Here is a 21,467-nt window from a genome sequence, read left to right as displayed (position 1 = left end):
CTCAATGCCAAAACATATGCAACTGTTAGGAAAGCAAGCGATCTATTTCCAAGCACTTCAACCACACCTGTTGTGAAACCCCGCCCTCTGCATGATGAAAGCCAACCAGAGTTTAGCAAACCTGAATAGCCTACTTATAAAGATTGATAGGTAACCAACGAACGATTTAATTGGCTAAAAATTGCGGGCAACTCTCTCAGTTGAGCTTACTTTTTAGCACACGTGTTTTGCTGACATCTAATATAAAGTAAATGCTGTTTCTTAATAGACAATGAATAAAATACACAAGTAATGGACAGACAAACACGTTCATGAAGTAACAAACGCTTTAAATAACTGTAAAGCGTACGTTGAAAAAGAAACGAACACCTATGCTGTCCAAATAGTGCTTTATAAAACAAAACCCCGCACAAACTGCGAAGTTTAACAGCAGAATGTGTGAGAGATTGTGTGTGTACGGCGCTCGCGGTGGATCAAACTTCACGTTCAAACAAAAGCGCGAAACGCCTTCTCCTCCGCCGTCAGTCCGAGCGGACCGCAGCTCCGCGCACACACACACACACAGATACAGATACACACACGCGTGCGCACGCACTGAGCGACGGGGACGCGTGTGTGAGAGCAAGAGCCTGTGAATAATCCTCATTTCTTTCGCGACCCGTTCGGCTCTTGGATGATCCATAATAACCTCTCATTATAATCTGTAATAATATTGAATAATCAATAATCGTCCGGATCAACATGTCCCGCAGAAAGCAGAGCAACCCCCGGCAAATCAAACGTAAGTTACTCTGTTTTCTATTATTATTATTATTATTTGAATATTGTTTCTGAGCGGAGTAAAGTTGGATGAAAGGGATACAGATCAGTTTATGACAACTGATTCTAGCAGCAGGTGCAAAGCTTCTTCTGTCTGTGTTGTTTTGATGCTGCGGTGGTTTTGCATTTAGTCAGAAGTATTCGAGATTTACAGTCAGTGTTACATCGTTATACTTCCCTTTTGTGTTTACTTTTTTTTCGTGAATAGCCTATTCGGGTTTTATTGTGCAGAAATATTCGCGTGTATATATTTACATGCGTTATTTAATGCTGAAAGTTTCTCGCGACAGACATATGAACTGAAAAAAGAAGTAACGTTAGTAATAGATTTGAAGATGTTATTCTTTTAAAGTTTTTAAGTATTTCATCTGTCAGGGGTTTTGTATTTGTTGTGGTATGTGGAGATGTTTTATTCATAACGATGTTGGCTAGTTAGCAACTTTGTTTTTATTATACGTACAGTATGCTAATTTTATATCTATAACGTTAGTCTATATTTACTATTCATTATCAGGTGAAATAACAGAGATATTTATTTTAGCAGTGGATGCTTAATAGTCATGTATAGTGTTTTTAATGCACATATTCTGTAATAAGTATACCTTGAACAGATTGTGTTTTTGGTATTATTATTTTAAATACACCATGTACAGATTTATTGTTTTTAGTATCATTTTTATTCTATAATAAGTAAACCATAACCAGATTTAATGTTTTTAGTTTCAATATTATTCTATAATAAGTAAACCATGAACATATTTAGTGTTTTCAGTATCATTATTGTTTTATAATAAGTAAACCATGAACAGATTGAGTGTTTTAGTATTGCTATTATTCTATAAGTTAACCACGAACAGATTGAGTGTTTTTAGTATTATTTTTATTTTATAATAAGTAAACCATGAACAGATTGAGTGTTTTTAGTATTATTATTATTCTATAATAAGTAAACCATGAACATATTTATGGTTTTTATTATTATTCTATAATTAGTAAACCATGAACAGATTTAGCATTTTTAGTATTAATATTATTCTATAATGAGTATATCATGGTGAGATTGAGTGTCTTAATATTATTATTATTTATTTATTAATTAATTTATTCATTTTTATTATTATTATCTGAAGAATTGTTAAGAGTGTGTTTCGAGGCTGTTCATCTTTCAGCCTTTTTTATTTGTTGTTTTTGCTCATTTGAAGATGTTTCCATAACTAAAGACGATTTTTTGGTTATGGCACACTAAAGTCATATTTTATCTTTAGATTTATCTAGATTCTGTTTTTACGATGGCTTGGCAGGCTGAAAAAAATGCTGTCAGTTTTAGTTCACTGCATTTCTGTACAGCTTTCCTCAAGGGTCTGTTTCAGAGTTAGTTGTGGATGTCATGAAAATATTAATGCCACACAGATACTCTTCTTGAGATAATAGAAGCTTATTTTTTATATTTGTGAGCAAATGAAATAAATACTTTCCTCCCTCAATATGTGTAAAAATATATATATTTCACATTTAAAAAAAAAATGTTTCTGAGCTCTAAAATGAATGTCATATTTAATAAATATGACACATTTCAGCCCAGAATAATCCACAGAGCTCTTCGGAGTTAAATAAATAATGCGTTTCATAAAATATAGACCATCAGTAGCTTGAGCATTTCCATTTTTCAGGCCTATTTCAGGACACGGTGATAATACAGCACTCGAATATTTTCAAACAGGAAGAGGTCGACAATACAAATTCTGTTTTAGAGTAATTGAATGGACTGCCTGTTGTTGCTTTAATTTTTTTTGTGAATGAAATAGTCGAGGTGTGAGTGCTTCAATTTTTGGTCAGGGCCTTTTAGTAGTACTCTCTCTCTCTGTGTTTGTATGTGTGTGTGTGTTTAAACCGCAAATAGAAATGATTCAGAATCTTCTTCCTCTGTTGTGAAGTGTGTGTGTGTGTGTTTGTGTGTGTGTGTGTGTGTGCGTGTTTAACTATCAGGATAAACTAAGCCAAGGGGATGAGAAGATGTGTGATAAACTAGTTGCACAATTTTGAAAGCCAGATGTTTTATTTTTCTGCATGTGTATGTGTCCGCTCAATATTTTTTGTATGTGTCGTCATGCTGTTTTTACTACTGAAAGGAAATGTGTTGGATTGAGTCTGTTTATGTACTCTACCAAGCTTGTGTTCTAATATTTTTAAACTCCTGTAAATATTCCGTAGAGTCACTTAAGTAAGCAATTGAGATGTGTTGTTTGAGAGCAAATATTGTTTGACTGTACCAGTGTGTACAGTACAGTAAATATGACTGAACCCTGTAAAAATGCTGAGTTCCACATAATCGATTTGTGTTGGGAAAACATAAAACAATTAAGTTATCCCAAAAAAATAATAAAAAATTGTGTTGTTTCAGCGCAATTTAAATAAGTAGTTTGAATAAATAGCAAATGTCCTCTTTTGAGTGAAGGCTTTTAGTCAGCGCAAAGCGATCTTTGCATATTTTTGTTTGTTATCTTCTTCGACAAGCATGACAGCTTTAGAATAGCGGAAATGAGCTCGAGTCATTAAACTGTTGACTGAGGCGTTTGCATGCAAATCGATCTGTGCCGATTTCCTTCGGAGATGTCCAGGAACTGAGGTTTGAGTTATCAAACAGCCCTCACAGCTCCGTCACCAGAGCATTCATAATATCAGGGCATTGTCTCTGGCTCAGAAAGGTCACACAGAGCCCGTAGTTCCTCTCTTCGGTACTTCAGGACGAGGAAGAGGCCGTCTGATCCAGTGCACAGAGAGACCGGGAGTCATTCTAAAGGACAAAAAGGTTGCTGGGCACCGTACGCCCACCCCCCCTTCACCACCGCCACCTCCATACGTTGGACGGTTATCTAAAATTGTGATTTATGCAGTATTTTAATATTTTGCTTATTCTCTCCCCTTGGGTGCTCTCTGAGCAATGATAAAAAGGCCGTGCTGAAAAAGCACCATTAATTTGCAGCGATGCCTGTGAGATAGGGCCAGATAATGGGAAAGATAAGGCAGGGAGATATACCATCAGAGCTGCGATTATTACCATTAAAATTCCAACCCAGCAATCTGCAGCCGGCTGATAATTCCCTCTCCGTTTCCACCACTTTGGATGATAAGGCAAAAAATAGTCATCCACCGCTCCTTGATTAGGCTGCCTGGATATCCCGATAATACTGTGATAAATTATGTATTTCTCCTCCTTGTTTTTTGGCCCTGAAACGTTGCATCTGATTCCATTTTTTATTCATATTTATTTTGCGTGTGCGTTTTGGTCCCCCCCTCCCAAGCGAAGCGAAGACCCCTCGGCCTCTCCTTTTTCAGTTCTTCTCATCATAATAAGAGTTTGATAGAGAGGTGATGGAGGGTGAGATGTTTTGTATGGGAGCTCATATCAGCGTTATCAGCTCATCTCCACAAGCGGCTGCTCGCCGTTGTTGTTTTTAGCCCTTATCGCCCTGCGCCAATATGCCAATAAATTGGCCCGATTGTTAACCGGGCATAGCTGGGGCCAGCAGAAATTTATGACAGGAAGAGATGAAAATATTGCTGATGTGTTATGGATGGAGCACGATTACGCGTGATGTCTCAGTCTGGGCTGAGGGATGTCCATTGCTGCTTTAATAGGCAGGGAAGATACACGGGTTGGCGAATGGGAAGCGTGCCCCGTGGTGTAATTTGTCTGTAAAATAGCCCCTGGAGTTGCATGTGTGTGGTTGGAGAGCGCGAGAGGTGATAGGTAAGGCCTCTCTCCATCTGTTTACACTCGCTATGCAGCTACGCACACTTTTAAGCGTCACTTTGCTTTGTGAGATGATTCACTGCTTTCTTTCATGTCTGTTTCAAAAGCCAGTGAGCTGTTTTTGTCTGCTTCGTACATACCAGAGCATTTACATTTATGCATTTGACAGATGATATGCATCCACAGTGACTTTAAGCACTTCATGCATTCACTCGGAAATCCATGGCTGTTCAAATTGTCGTCGCTGATATTTGATATTTTTCATTTTTCTCTGCTGCATTCCATTACAAGCTAATCTATTTGTTGTTTGGGTGACTAACAGGTGAATTTAAGCTGGTTTTCCCACTGTGGTGGAAACAATGCTTGTTTGAGATGGCCAGTCAAATAATAAAGACACACTTTGGATCTTTTGGAAAGCGAATTTGGATTCCAGTGTGACATTTCAACTTTAATGATACAACAGACTGCAGCTCTGCACAAGAAGTTTGGCCAGAGGTGAAATGGTTGTGCCCAACTGAGCCTGGTTCCTCTCAAGGTTTTTTTTTTAACTTCACTTTCGTCAATCCGTAAAGTTTTGTTCCTAACCACTCTCATCCTTGGGTTTGGGACTTTTGGGACTTGTGGAGCTGCGAATTGATGGATTTACTTTGTGTTTGGACTTTCAGCAGTGAAAACTAAACCACACTGAACTGAACTTCAACTCTGAAAACTGGACTGATGCAGTTTCAATTTATTAGAACATCTATGTTAAAAACCTGTTACCAGCACTCACTTTTGGGGATTTACACCTATCTTACTTTAAATAGTAATAGTTCTTGACCCCAGTAAGCTACAAACACAAATTACGTATCATTAGAAAGAAGACACTATGAGCTTTACTATGGCCCATCTAGCTCATCTGGCTCAAAAATATAAAAATTAGTACATTATGAAGTATTGAGAAAAAAATTGTATAGTGTTCAATATTTGTTTTTACATATACAAACACAGGAAAACATTAATGTACAGACCTAGAAAAAAAATACCTTAAAAGCCAAGTGTCTCATGAGTTTATATTTCAAATTTGATGATGAGCATGCAAAATGTCTGCTTTGACACAATTTACATTGTAAAAGTGTCATAGAAATAAAGATGAATTTAATTGAGTTATGTTCAGCCGAAAATGAAAATGTACTCACCATTTACCCTTATTATCAAGTTGTTCCAAAGCTTCTTTCTTTTGTTGCACTCAAAATAAGATATTTTGGAGAAAGCTGTAAACCTGGAACTATTGACATTCATGTTAGGATGGAACTATGGAAGTCAATGGTTTTCAGCATTCTACAAAATATCTTCTTTTGTGTTTAACAGAAGAAAGAAACTCTTAAAAACAAGCAAAGAATGAGTAAATGATGATATCGTTTTTTTGCTTGTACTTTAGGGTTGGGCGATGTCGACATCGTATGATGTCTAATGCAAAACATTGCGATGGACGATAGCATCGTCATCGTAAGTGGCATTGAACTAATTATTTATGAATAATGAATTAATTCATAACAAATCAATTATTTGTAGCCCACCGTTTCAACTACCTGACCCGCATGGTCTTTGTTTTATCCATAACTAAATCATAAGTAAATAAAGGTAAGTTACACACAAATTATCAACTGTCAATCACTTTTTCTGTGGGACTCTGGCATGAATAGGCAGAGTGATCTGTGTCGTTATAATGGCGTCGACAAACTTGGTTGATAAAAATGGTGCACAACCAACAGTATTTGAGGTTTTCGCTAATATGACTACAAGCATGAAAGTGAAAGATTGAAGCAGTGTACTGACACTGTGACACGTTACCTGATAGATTCAAAAGACCGTTAGATAGAGTAAAGATTGATTAAGTATCATGTTTAACAACTGTAGTGAGACGCGATCGGAATGCTGCGCTGTGTGAATGCAGAAGGAAGATTGCTGGAAAGAGCACGTCCACGTCTAGAACGTGCTGACGTGAGACACCTGCTTTAGCCAATCAAAACAGTCAGACGCATTCACGTGCGCGCGGTTTATGAGAATAAAAGCCTTTGAATATTTTTCCAGACACCTTTAGCTGCTAGATGTTAGTCAGATAATGTTTCTATGTTCCTTCTTAATGCTAACTGTGTAAATAATTATCGATAAAATGTTTATGATAATCCGTTGTTTGTTTACCTTCAAGCTTTGCGTGTGCCCGTGAGCGCCCATAGCGCCAGCACACACACATATCATGAACATCTCGACATGCGAAAGTGTTTCTCTATGTTTTCATTGGAGTTGTACTCAATACTGATCCATCCGAAGAGTTTGTAATGTAGTCAAATGTTTACAAACACAAGCGCAGCCGTTTAGAGGTAATTTCTGGTTAATGATGTCAGAATTTACCGGCATTTTGCGATGGATGTGTGAATGCTCTTTTCCGGAAAAATTCCGTAACGTCCTCGCCTGTGTGAACAGCGCTTTTTTGAATTTACCGGTAAAGTCGTTCCGGAAATTTTCCGGATATTTACCGGTATCACTGTGTGAAAGGGGCTATTGCCTATCGACCCAACCCTAATGTACTATCTCTTTAAGATGTACAATTGACTATTGTCTTATTATAAGTGTGATCGGGTGTGGGGGGTGATTCAAAGTATCAACTATAGTTTTTTATTTATGTAATTCATAACTGAATGTGACATGAAAAGGAACAGTACCTGAGCAATTCAAAACCTGCACTACATCCAAAATTAAATATGTCCTTGTAAAAAAAAAAAAACAGTAAAACTGTACATTGTCCAAATTTATAGTATCTATAAAAAAGCAGAAGACAAAAAGTTTACATTTTGAGGTCACAAGGTCATGGGAGACCATTTCTGAATGACATTTAAGTGGCGAAACGGATATGAAGTCATTTCAAGCAGCAGTCGATGATGTGTTGTAGTTATTGAGCTGCTCTGCCTAAAAATACTCTGTGTTTACTATTGTAGATTTTGAAGCAATGCTAACTTTAAATCAATGGGAGTTAAGCAGTCTCTCAATTTTCAGCTGACAAAGGAAACTGAAACGGCTACTGAAGAATCAGTGCCAACCCTCAAACTGAACTACAGTATATGGAGGGCTTGCCAGCTTTCTGCACTGGAAAATGATGGTCAGAGATCTGGGGTGGAGGTTTGTTGTTGCTCGCTGTGTGTAATCGACTGTCAGCATGACTTCATAACGAGAGTGTGATTATCATCTCGGCTCCGCCCAGCAGATGATGATGTCATATGAGAGCTCCGTCAGGCCTATCAGGTGACACGGCTATCTCTGGATAGGGTTTATCACAGACTCAACTTATAATGGTGCAGTGAGAGTGTTTGCTGACTTGGCTGCCAACATGCCAGTGCGTGCTTGCGTGTGTGTGTTTGTGTGTGTGTGTGTGTGTGTGTGCGCGTGTGTGTGTGCGTGCATGGATATATTTATGTTAGAGATGAAAAGGATGGTGTGTGTGGTTTAAATCCTGCAGTTTAGCAGTCGGTATTCTGCACTATTTTCATGCCCTTTTGTTTTATCTAATAAGCAGTGTTTGTACGGGTGCTGGAAATCATTGAAAATGTATTTTAGTTTGGTGTTTTTGAAGTTTTTTGAAAAGCTCTTAGATTTTAGATCAAGTGCTTGAAACTGCTTAAAAATGTAATTGTAGTGCTTTTATAATAATTTATTTCACTAAACGGGTAAGAATAATATAAATGTACTAAAATAAATAACATTATTAAAATAATATTCAAATTTTTGTGAATTCTGGAGTCTACATAAATTTATTTATTTTTAATTTTATTTTTTTGTTTGTTTTTATTCAGCCATTAATTTATTTCTGTTTAAGCAGTGGAAGAAGACACCATGCATGGATTTTACCACTTCACACTTGAATAATACATTAAATTAAATTAATAATAATTTAAGACAAAAGATAAAACTTTAAAGAATCATATAAATATAATAATATTGAAATAATGTTATTTATTTATTTACACAAAATGTGAACTCTGGAGTATATTTTTCATTTATTTATTTATTTATTATTTCTGCACCCTTTGTTTAAGCAAGTTCATACTTGAATAATACATTAAATGAAACTAAATATAAATTTAAGACAAAATATGACACATTAAAGAATCATATAAATGTACTTAAATATTAATATTGAAATAATATTGTATTTATTTGCACAAAATGTGAAATTTGAAGTCTACAATTAATTAATTAACAATACAATAAATTTAAATAAATAAACATTTAAGACAAAAATGACACTTTAAAAAGTCATCTAAAAATAATAGTAATATTAAAATAATAGTTTATTTATTTATTTGCACAATGTGAACTCTTGAGTCTACAATTATTTATAAATTTATTTATCTATTTATTTGTTTGTTTGTTTGTTTGTTTATTTATTTACTCATCATTTTATTTTATTTTTTCTGCACCCTTTAATAATACCTTAAATTAAAAGGAAGATCAGTTTAAGACAAAAGATGACACATTAAAGAATCAAATAATTATGCTAAAATAAATAATAATATCAAAATAATATTTTATTTATTTAATTGCACAAAACGTAATTGCACAAAACTTAATAAATTACATTTATTAAGAAATTAATGAATTATTTTCTTAATAAATAAATAAATTAATTAATTAATATTAATTTGGTAAATAATTAATTATAAATTAATCAATTTATTTACTTTTTTTAGGCAGTGGGATAAGACATAATGCATGGATTTTAACACATTACACTTGAATAATACATTAAATTAAAATAAATATAAATTTAAGACAAAAGATGACACTTTTACGAATCATTTAAATATACTAAATAAAATAATATAAAAAATAAAATAATTTAAATACTATATATAATTTAATAGTAAAAATAATACTAAAATATTTATGTATTCATTTGTACAAAATGTGAACTGAAAATTGAAATTAATTAATTAATTAATGTATTTTTGCACCCTTTGTTTAAGCAGTGGGATAAGACATAATGCATGGATTTTACCACTTCACACTTAAATAACAAATTAAATTAAAATAAATATACATTTAAGACAAAAAATAACACTTTACAAATCATTTAACTATACTAAAAAATTATTTAAAAAAATTAAATAATTTAAATATTATATATAATAATAAAAAATAATACTAAAATATTTATGTATTCATTTGTACAAAATGTGAACTGAAAATGACAATTAATTAATTTATTTATTTCTGCACCCTTTGTTTAAGCAGTGGGAGAAGACAACATGCTTGGATTTTAAAGCTTCACCCTTAAATAATAACACTAAAATAAATATAATTTTAAGACAAAATATGACAAGATGCAAGTAAATGACATTCAAAAGAGTAAATTACTATTTAATATTGGGTTTGGGGCAAACAAGCCATCAAAATTACTATTTTTTGAATACGTATAAGATGCTATTTGTTATACACTAGTATTCTAATCTCTGAATGTGATGAAGTACACTAAAAAACTGCTTATTTAAAATGAGCTGAAACAACACAATCAGTTTTTTTTGAGACAACTTAATAGTTTTATGTTCAATTCTCTTAAATTTGTTAAGTTAATCGATTTGTGTTACTACAACATGAATGAATTGTGTGGAACCCTGCTTGTTTTTACAGTATATGTAAGTGAAGTGCTTGAAAAATGCTTAAATTAGATTTTGAAAAAGGTGTAAGAGCCACTAATAACTGAATGTATTTGGAGCTTATATCTCTGTGTCGGGGGTCTGTTTAATGTGTTTCATCATTAGGGAGATTCTGACACTAAGGCTGTGTGAATCCATGTGTGTATTGTTTTAGTGAACTTTAAGTCCAAACAAGCTCTGTTTTGGTGGAGAATGTAGTTGTGTTAATAATGAAACTCCTTAGAGATGACTTTCTCATACTTCAGACCTATTTCCATTGATTCCTCTGATGAAAGTGTGCAGTTTTTGCGTGTTCCTGTTAGATTTGTCTCATGACGAATGGCTGCTGGATGCCAACTTTCCTTTCCGACATCTGTTGGCTGCCAATAACAGCTTGCGTTGTTTTGCCTTGTCTAAGCTGAAGGAGCCGTTCGACTTCACAAACCTATAGAAAGCAAATGCTCTGATGTGAAGACAGTCATTTACATTTTGCTCCTTTATCAGCTGTTCAAATGCAAATGTGTTGCAAGGGTACGGTTGCATTTATAATACATGTATGCATTACGTAGGCTCTAGTAAACCTCATTATTACACTGGATGTGTGATTCATAAAACTAGATGTAAATGTTGACCTTAGCATAGCTGGTAGGTGCTCCGAAAAATCCATGCATTTCAAATTAGAATTACTTATATAAACTTACTTTTGTGTGTGTGTGTGTGTGTGTGTGTGTGTGTGTGTGTGTGTGTGTGTGTGTGTCTGTGTGTGTGTATAGATAGATTAAGATAGTTAAAAGAGTCTGATTATGTATTCATTGAGCATGTTTATTTATTTATTGCAAATAATTATTTGTATATTATTATTTATTTATTGTAGATATTTATTTGTTCATTTATTGTATATATATATATATATATATATATATATATATATATATATATATATATATATATATATATATCATTGTATATATTTTTATTGCAATTATTTATTTGTTTATTTTTTATTGTACACATTTGTTTATTGTATATATTTATTTGTTGATTTATTTATTGTGGATATTTGTTTATTGCAGATATTTATTTGTTAATTTATTCAGTCATTATTTGTTTATTGTAGATATTTATGTATTTATTGTAGATATGTTTTTTTGTTGTAGATATTTATTTATTGTAAATATTTGTTTATTCATTCATTATTTATTTATTTAATTTAGATGTTTATTTATTATAGAAATTCATTTCTTAATTAATAAATTAATTTATTATTTATTTATTTTATAAATATTTAATTATAGTAGATATTTATTTGTTTATTAGATATCTGTTTATTTATTTGTTCATTATTAATTTATTTATTGTAGATATTTATTTATTGTATATATTTATTAGTTTATTTATTTTAGATGTTAGATGTTTATTTTAATGTGTTTATTAATTAATTAATTATTTATTTATTGTAGATATTTATTGTAGATTTTTTCTGTTCGTCTGTCTATCTATATTTCTATCTATCTATCTATCTATCTATCTATCTATCTATCTATCTATCTATCTATCTATCTATCTATCTATCTATCTATCTATCTATCTATCTATCTATCTATCTATCTATCTATCTATCTATCTATCTATCTATCTATCTATCTATCTATCTATCTATCTATCTATCTATCTATCTATCTATCTATCTATCTATATATATATCTGTCTGTCTGTCTGTCTGTCTGTCTGTCTGTCTGTCTGGTCATTTTATTGAATATCTTGTTTTTTGTTTTTTCTTAACTGACTTATCTTTTTTTTTCAGAAAAATATATTTAGTGATTTAATAATAATTTCATTTTTATATAATGAATTAAGCTGATTAATGTTTAAAAATAGGGAATTTAAAGGGCAAAGTTATTAGAACTTTATTTTCTTAAAAGTTGACCTAAAAGCAACCCTGACACAGTTTTGTTGCTTGTTTTACTACTATGATGCTGTTTAATTTAAAGCACTCTAATGTACAATAAAGTGAATAAAAATAAAAGGCATGAGGTGATTCAGCTGGAGAGTAAACATGATCAGATGCTTTCTGAATGGCTGTTTTCTTACTGTGGTAATTTCTGCTTGTTTCTGTTTGTTTATTTATTTAAAAAAATTTTTTTTGATGGAATCATTGTGATTTTTGCTAACCGTATACCACTGCTAAGGAATTTCAAACTTGTTTACAGCGATGTCCTCTTTACATTCTGCATGTTAAACGTGCAACACAATGTGGATTGCAATCACACTGATTTCCCAACACAATAATACACAAAACAAAGCTTGCACAGCTGGAAGCATTTCATTTACAAAGATTTTTCATTTTTTTCAGATTTTATTGTTGTCTATTCTCTCTCCCAAACATTCCCGCTTTCCTTTCTTCTCCGCCTGTCAGTTTGTCCGTGTCTCGCTGTGCTGGAAAAGCGTCTATGATGCATCAGGGTTGATGGTTTCAAAAGGTGGAGGTCACTTCCTGCCAAAGTTTCCTCTTTATCTTCCCTTTTCCTGAATTCCTCACAGATGATTCCAGAGTTGACAGTTTGCCTTCCTCTGCACTGAAATTTGCACGGACAGAAACGCTGTAAACAATATCTTCACCTCAAGACAGCAAATTGTCAACTCGCGCTAGTCGCTTTAGATTCCCATTAGTTTCAACTCAGAAGTCATTCATTCTCTCAAAGCCTGTTTGTTGTTAATCATTCAATATTTTAATCAGAGTTCGTAAACTTTTAAGCAATTTTAGCCTAAAAATTATGATTTCATCACTATTTAAGTCTTCTATATGATGTTTCATACCTAAATAAGTACAAAAGTTGATCACACTTTTTTTAAGGTACAATTCTTGCTATTACCATCCCACAAAGTAGGATTTTGTCTCATTAAAACTCTGTATGTGCAGCTTGTTAATAGTTATTAAGGTAGTATCTGGGTTTACATGTAGGTATTGAGTAGGATTATGTAGAATAAAAAAGTTTATAAACAAGTAAAATATCTTGCCTTGTTTTAGTAAATAATATGCCAAAATGAAATGTTTTGCTTTAAATTAAGCAAATTAATATTGTTATTTGTTTTGACATAATCTTGTTTTGCTCACCCAATTGGCAGATTGTTTTGCTTGTTTTGAGGAAAAACTCCCTTAGTTATTGCTTAAAACAAAACAATATTTTTGCTTGTCTAGAAAATGCATCTTGATTTAGGAATCAAGATATCTGAACAAAAAATAAGAAAGAAGAAAAGCAGTTTTTTTTTGCAAAGTAGTAAGCAATTAGTTAATCATGAGAATTGATACTTGAGCTAAAGTGTTACCCCAAAGTCATATACATGTCTTGTATATGGAAACATTTAAACTTAAAAAGTTAATTTTAACATATGTATGTATAGTTGAAGTCAGAATTATTAGCCCCCCTTTGATTTTTTTTCTTCTTTTTTAAATATTTCCCAAATTATGTTTAACAGAGCACGAAAATTTTCACAGTACGCCTGATAATATTTTTTCTTCTGGAAAAAGTCTTATTTGTTTTATTTCGGCTAGAGTAAAAGAAGTTTTAATTTTTTTAAAACTATTTTAAGAGCTAATTATTATTAGCCCCTTTAAGCTATATATTTTTTTCTCTATAGTCTACAGAACAAACCATTATTATGTATAGCTGTATGTAAGGGTCTTAAAAAATATCTAGTCAAATATTATTTACTGTCATCATGACAAAGTCAGAATTATTAGCCCCCCTGTTTATTTTTTCCTTAATTTGTTTAACAGAGAGCAGATTTTTTTCAACACATTTCTAAACATAATAGTTATTAAGTAATTTCTAATAACTAATTTATTTTATCTTTGCCATGATAACAGTAAATAATATTTGATTAGATATTTTTCAAGACACTTCTATAAAGTGAAATTTAAGGGCTTAACTAGGTTAACTAGGCAGGTTAGGGTGATTAGGCAAGTTATTGTATATTGATGGTTTGTTCTGTTTCTATCGAAAAAAAAAATATATATAGCCTAAAGGGGCTAATAATTTTGACCTTAAAATTCATTAATTCTTTTTCTTTTTGACTTTCCCTTTATTATTCCGGGGCCGCCTGCAGCGGAATGAACCACCAACTTATACAGCATATGTTTTACGCAGCGGATACCCTTCCAACTGCAACCCATCACTGGGAAACATCCGTACACACAGATTCACACACATACACTATGGACAATTAAGCTTACCTATTTCACCTATATAGCACATTTTTGAACGTGTGGGGTAAACCGGAGGAAACAGAGGGAGAACATGCAAACTCCACACAAAAATGCCAACTGACTCAGCCAAGGCTCGAACCAGCGACCTTCTTGCTGTGAGGTGATCATGCTACCTACTGCACCACAGTGACACCTGATTAAAAACTGCTTTAATTCTATCTAAAATAAAAGAAATGATACTTTCTCCAGAAGAAAAAAAATATTATTAGACATACTGTGAAACTTTCTTTGCTCTGTTAAACATCATTTGGGAAATATTTAAACAAGAATAAAAAATTCAAAGGGGGGCTAATAATTCTGACTTCAACTCTACATATGGGTGGCACAGTAGGTAGCGCTGTCCCCTCACTGCAAAAAGGTCGCTGGTTCAAGCCTCGGCTAGGTCAGTTGGCGTTTCTGTGTGGAGTTTGCATGTTCTCCCCATGTTTGCGTAGGTTTCTTCCGGGTGCTCTGGTTTCCCCCACAAGTCTAAAGACATGCGCTATAGGTGAATTGGGTAAGCTAAATTGTCCGTAGTGTATATGTGTCATGGGTTGCAGCTGGAAGGGCATTCCCTGTCTAAAACATGCTGGATAATATGGCGGTTCACTCCGCTGTGGTGACCCCTGATTAATAAAGGGACTAAGCCGAAAAGAAAATCAATGAATTATTACAGTAAAGTAATATAGTATATTACTGAAATTACAGTAAATAAAGTCTAATGTTATTAAAGATTTCTAAATCATGAAAACTTTCTGTTGATCAGATAAATAAAAGTGTTTTTTTTTTTTATCTGAAGGGTCATATGACACTTAGGCTGGCGTAAAATGATGCTGAAAATTTGTCCTTGAATCACATGACTAAATTGCATTTGAAAACATTATTATTTGGAAAAAGTTACTTTAATACTACTATAATACTATAATATTTTCTGTGTTTTAGTCTAAATGGTTATAGGGTTAGATTTAAAAATTTACATTTTTAACTCTTGATTTAGTTATTTGAGCTACTTTATGGTTCTTTTTGTAGTTGGCTTTCTGGGTCAACTGTCCCTTTAAGTCAACTTTTCCCTTTCACTTCTGTCTTGAAGGACCTAACAAGATCAAATCGCAGAAATTGTACTTGACTAATCTGTGTCGTCTGTTGTTTAGTTTATTTGGCTGTGATATCAGTGATCAGTCTATTGAGCTCCAGGTAACAATTGACTTTCAGCCTTCGAGTTAATAGCCTTGTGTCTTGCTTGTACAGATCAATATTGGTATTAATTAATCAGCGCTATCGGCCGCACGATCTGGTTCTGTTTGTTGTTACATCAGCGCAATATCAATAGGGAAAGTGTACTCCCTGATCGCCATGGCAACTTCATCGCTCGGGTCAAAGAAAGTTTATCTTATCTTGCTGCCGAGAGTGGCAAACTGCTTAGGAATCTAGTTTAGACTCTCAGATCATCGATTGGGCCCTTTCTGTCTCTCTCTTTTCTTTTCAGGCCTGCATTCTGATCAAGACTGAAGTGGAAGGTTTTAACGGCAGTTTAATAGCCCCTTCGAATAAGAATGAAAGTTTTATATTTATTTATTTAGTTGTTTGTTTTTATCTGTGTTAGTATGTTAGCCTTAAGCTTATAGATTAGTCTTAAGGTAAACTCCCCAACTGACAAAATTTACATTTGTGGTTAGCACTCTTGCCTTACAGCAAGAAGGACGCTGGTTCGAGTCCCAGCTGGGCCAGTTGGCATTTCTATATGGTGTTTGCATGTTCTCTCCGTGTTTGCATGGGTTTCCACTGGGTGCTCCAGTTTCCCCCACAAGTCCAAAGACATGCACTATAAGGGAATTGGGTAAGCAAAATTGGCTGTAGGGTATGAGTGCGTGTTTGAATGCAAGAGTGTATGGTAGACCCCCTAGTTTTTCACGATTCTGCGAATCAACACATAATCAATTAAAAGACTTATAGATATTGCCATCTCAGCGCACGTGATGTATTTGAGTGTCTTTCGAAAAATTACGTCTCATCTGCGACCTCACAATCATTACATTACATGGAGACGGGGCGGGGAAGTTTTCAGCTTGTGCAGTAAGCAGACACAGACTAAACATGAGTGGTTTACATGTAGTCATAGCAAAGATGATTATAGACATCTTGTGGCGCGAATTGAGTGTTTGGTGCGTTTGACGAGCTTCAGACTGCAAAATGAAGTTGTAGCTATTGAACAGGCAGGAAAAGGGTGACGGCTGATAGACATGATCAAATTGAAGGACGTTATTTGTGCTTTACAGTATGGCTGGTTTTATGATGAGCCTTAAATCGATGAATGATTTCATTTACATGTAACTTTCCCTGCACTTAAGAGAAAACGCTTCCCTGCCATTGAAGAGTTTTATGGCAAGCTGTGTTTGGGAAGCCCTAATGCATGTCCTATGTGTGACATAATGTCAGATGCTTCGGTGAGTTAAATCTGAGAGAAAGTAAGATCATGGAAAAAGAATAAGAGTTACAACCTTCCTTTGGATTAACCCTGACCGTTTTAGCTCTTGTCTTGACAAGAGACTAAAATAAAGAAGCTTTATTTGTATTATTTGTGTTATTGTCATTGTTTTAGATTGCACACATAACATAGTAGGCTACCTAATATAGTAAATACATATATATTTTTGATTATATATACTTTTAATAGCAAAATTGTCTGCAAATTTCTGGGAATAACAGACATAAAATCCGTCGTTTTTATCGCAAAAAAATGTGAAAAACTAGTGAGTCTGTTATAGGTGTTTCTCAGTAATGGGTTGCAGCTAGAAGGGCATCCGCTGTCTTAAACATATGCTGGAATAGTTGGTGGTTCCTTCCCCTGTGATGAGCCCTGAAAAATAAGAGACTAAGCCAAAGGAAAACAAATTAATGAAAGATATAAACATTCAAAACTTACTTTCTGATTTTCTTACTTTCTAGTTTAAGAAGAACAACAACAACTGAGAAATCACTAATTATATTTACATTTCAACTGATTCTTCAAAAGACAATTAGATTAAATAATGCCATTTTGTGGATGAGAAAAAGACCTTGATCTGACACTTATATGTCTACATTGTAAGTGAATGAAATGGCAGAGGTGGACTGTTGCTTAAGAATTTGTGTCCGCTGTCGTCTGTTTGCTAGCTCGGTGTGAGAAATTAACTGCAGTTGAACGTCGCACAATTAAAAACGAAATCCCAAAATCACATATGGTCCGATGAAGAACATGAACTGTTGCTGCAACATGTACTGTAACATGTTAAATGGGAACATGAAAGGAAATAGGGCTGCACGATATTGGAAATATCTTTTTTTTTCTGAGATTAAACAACCCGATATGAATGCAGATTCACAAGATGGATTGTAAATATCAATATTTCTGGGGAGTTGAACAGTATTCATGTACAGAAATTGAATAACCACAATGCAAAAAACACATTACTTTGCTCGGTCTCATCTGTAGTCTAAATCTAAAAACATTTAGGTTCATCTTCAGAAGAAGGCTAAATTAATAGGTTTTTCGCGAAAACAAGCAACATTATCATAAGTTAAATAACATTGTTTTTGTTTTGAAATGTAAACACTTGGACTAGAAACAAGACAAAAGTTCAAAGTAAGAACTTTTTTGCTGTGTAAATCATATAAATTTTTAGATAAATACAGTAAAAATACCAGTCTGTAGCTCCTGGTTAACTATAATAGGGTATATGCCGAAGCATGCTAATAGGACTTTTAATTTGCCAGTAACCTGGGTTAAGTGCTTCCGGTAAACTATGCCAATGCAAAAATTGGTGTCTTTAAGGTCAGTTTTTGTAAAAAATCAGCGATCTTCATTGGCTGAGCATTTAATTTACCCCAGTGTATTCAATGGAGCTTCAGCGCTAGCCTGTCGATTCTGACGGGCGCGTACCAGTAAACGGCTTTTTGTCTCGTTTTACGCTTGAACAACTAAATGAACGCAAAAATTTATTTAACTGATTGTATTTTAATTACATTACAACATCGATGCTGTAAAAGGAACCGTATAAAATGGAAAAAAATTCACAATAACAGGTCACTAGAAGTTTATCAGTATGGGAACAACACTAGCTCGGCATATACTCTATACAGACTAGGAATGACAATTTCCACAAAATCCCGTGATCGATCATCAATTAAATTAAAAATCTAACTAATTAATCATTATCCTCAATAATGCCAGATCTGTCAGTTTTATGACGTGTATTTTGGACTCAAAACCTAAGCATCCCCACACAAAGAAAATGTTTTGTTTTTCTTTAAATAAAACTCTAGTATTATCGTAAAAAGAAGCAACAATTGCTTATTAATATTATCGTTTAATGACTAAATGCAATGACATTGGCGCATATATAAAGAAAATCTGCACATAACAGGATACTATGCATCCGGCAATATGCAAAGTCAAGAGAGAGACTCCATAAGGCAGGGGTGTCCAAACTTGGTCCTGAAGGGCTGCCGTCCTACATAGTTTAGCTCCAACTTCCTTCAACACACCTGCCTGGAAGTTTTAGTATACCAAGAAAGAGCTTGCTTAGCTGGTTCAGGTGTGTTTGATTGGGGTTGAAATTAAAATATGCTGGACACTAGCCCTCCAGGACCAAGTTTGGGCATCCCTGCAATAAGGTAATGTAAACTGCATACACTTAATTATGTAATGTGTAAAGTTCTGCACGCGCCTCACATCGCAACACAACTTATCCTTTTAATGTCAATGCTTAATCAGTCATCGATAAGGTCTTACCATTAAAGAGTTATCAACAATTAATCGATCATCGAGTAATCGTTAGTATCCCTAATGTAGACTCAACATTGCATATCTTGTGATGTGACCATTGCGGGTGCACACTTTGCGGTATCAATGCTAAAACAATATATTGTGCAGCCCTAAAAGGAACAACTCACGTATACACCTTCATCATATTATTGTCTTATTCAGATTAAGGCTAATAATTAGATTACTGATGTCCATGTAAGCGTAGTCAGTGATGGCAATGACTCTTCTTTCAGTTTAGCCACTCTCCAGCACTGGTGTGGCGCGTATCCATCAGCTTCTGTCTCTCTCTCCCACTTGTTTTCCCAGAGGTCCCAGTTGTAGCCTAGTTTGCGGTTTGTTTCCAGCGTGGTTATATACCTCATCAGGCTCAGAATAGCCTCCGGGGAGCCTGACGCACAGACGCTTGCGCTTTTCCCCCCCTGCTCCTGCCTAGGGGACACAATCGCTTCATTTACCATTCTCTATTTGGCCCCTGCCAAAAGGGGAAACAGCCAGAGAGAGAGAGAGCATCATGAATTCACTCATTTCACTCGCACGTCTCCTTCACCTTGGCTCCCAACATCACCGGCGTGAAGATACGGCTCAATTAAGTGCGTTTCACGGGTTAGACCGCTAGTCTGTCCGCCAACGTTTTATCAGCGGAAATCTTAGCATGTAATGAATATGGAGATTGACTTGTGTTAAGCGTGTTTGTGTCTGTGTGTGAGAGAGACATAGAGATGGACACAAACACACATTCCAGTGCTGCTGGGATTGAGACTTTAGCCACAGTTGTGTCTGAAACTGAAGAGGACTGCTGGTACTGTATCACTGAGCTCAGGAAAAACAAACAGTAGAAACTTTGGTCTTGATGAATTTTGGTTACATTTAATTGAGCTTTATTTATTTGTTCATTTTCCTTCGGCTTAGTTCTTTTATTTATTAGGGGTCGACACAGCGACAAATTCAGCATATGTTTTACACAGCGGATGCCCTTCTGGATGCAACCCAGTACTGGAAAACATCCATACAACACCCATGATCCCCTCAAAAATAGTTTATAAAACTTCACATACACAAATGAATCTTTAATAAGCAAGAAGGTCTCTGGTTTGAGTCTCGACTGGGTCAATTGGCATTTCTGTGTTGAGTTTGGATGTTCTCCCTGTGTTCGCATGGGTTTCCCCCGGCTGCTCCGGTTCCCTCCAACCCCCCATCAGACTTAAAATTGTATTCATTTATTGCTTTATTAGCTTTTTCATTCTGTTAACATTTTCAGGTAATTACATGTCAATATTGCAACAGAAACCAAACTGTTAAACATATACTTGTGAAAAGCCCTATTTTTAATATTATTAGACAACGATTTTTGTCTGGAAAGACTTTAAATGAAATATTTTTAAGTGTGAATCCTTTAAATATGGTTACATTTTTATCAAAAGCAAACCTTAAAAAACTTTATTTTTAGATTTTTATATCATATATTATTATTATTATTATTATTGTTATTTATGTATTTTATATTATGTATTATTTATTACTGTTGATTGCTTTTTATTTTTTATTGTTAAAATGTTTTCATAATTGTAAAAAAAGTGATATTCATATAATGTGGTAAACTTGTTTTTTATTTGCCATGACCTAGCCACACTGCAAAAAATATATATATTTTTAGAGATTTTACGTTTTTTTTTTTTTTTTAAATAAATGTAAAATAACGTCCATTAAACTAAAGAAATTTACTGTACAATAACGAACATTAAATGACAGTAATTTCTTTAAATAATACTTTCTATTACATTTCTGTAATTTAACGTCAGTTATTTTATGGTAAATGTCTGTAATTTAACAACCATTATTTTACGTTTTTTATCGGTGCCCCAGCTGCCATTTTTTGCAGAGAAGCTTCTATGGTAAAAATCTCAAACCTCTCTTTCATTTTACACTTTTATTTTATTTCTGGCTTCCTGGGCGCTAATATCAGAATTTATGTATTAATTTATTCATCACTATTTTTGCTTGCTTGTTTAGTTTTTCTATTATTATTATTTACATTGATTGATTTGCATTGCTTCCTGAAGGCTTTATAATGCAGAGTTTTTATTTTATTTGTTTTTTTTACATTTTCTCAATGGAAAAATATTATTTTTGTTTTCAGTACAGTCTCATTGATGTCCAAGAAATATTGATGAC

At 33.8% G+C, this 21,467-nt stretch overlaps 1 protein-coding gene across 3 annotated transcripts in view; it reads left to right on the top strand.

The window, feature by feature from the left end:
* Nucleotides 1-520: 520 nt before the first annotated feature.
* zfpm2a (zinc finger protein, FOG family member 2a) overlaps nt 521-21,467 on the top strand; it is a 310,051-nt gene continuing 289,104 nt past the window's right edge. For 2 of the 3 annotated variants that reach the window (XM_087286134.1, XM_087286133.1), the window contains exon 1: nt 521-781. In XM_087286134.1, coding sequence (XP_087142260.1) covers nt 742-781 — 40 coding nt within the window. In that variant the 5' untranslated portion in view covers nt 521-741. 3 annotated transcript variants of the gene reach the window in all.

This window comes from Danio rerio, chromosome 16 (genome assembly GCF_052040795.2).
Source record: "Danio rerio strain M-AB ecotype USA chromosome 16, GRCz13ab, whole genome shotgun sequence".
Lineage (NCBI taxonomy): Eukaryota > Metazoa > Chordata > Actinopteri > Cypriniformes > Danionidae > Danio > Danio rerio.
This window is presented reverse-complemented; position numbering and strand designations above follow the sequence as displayed.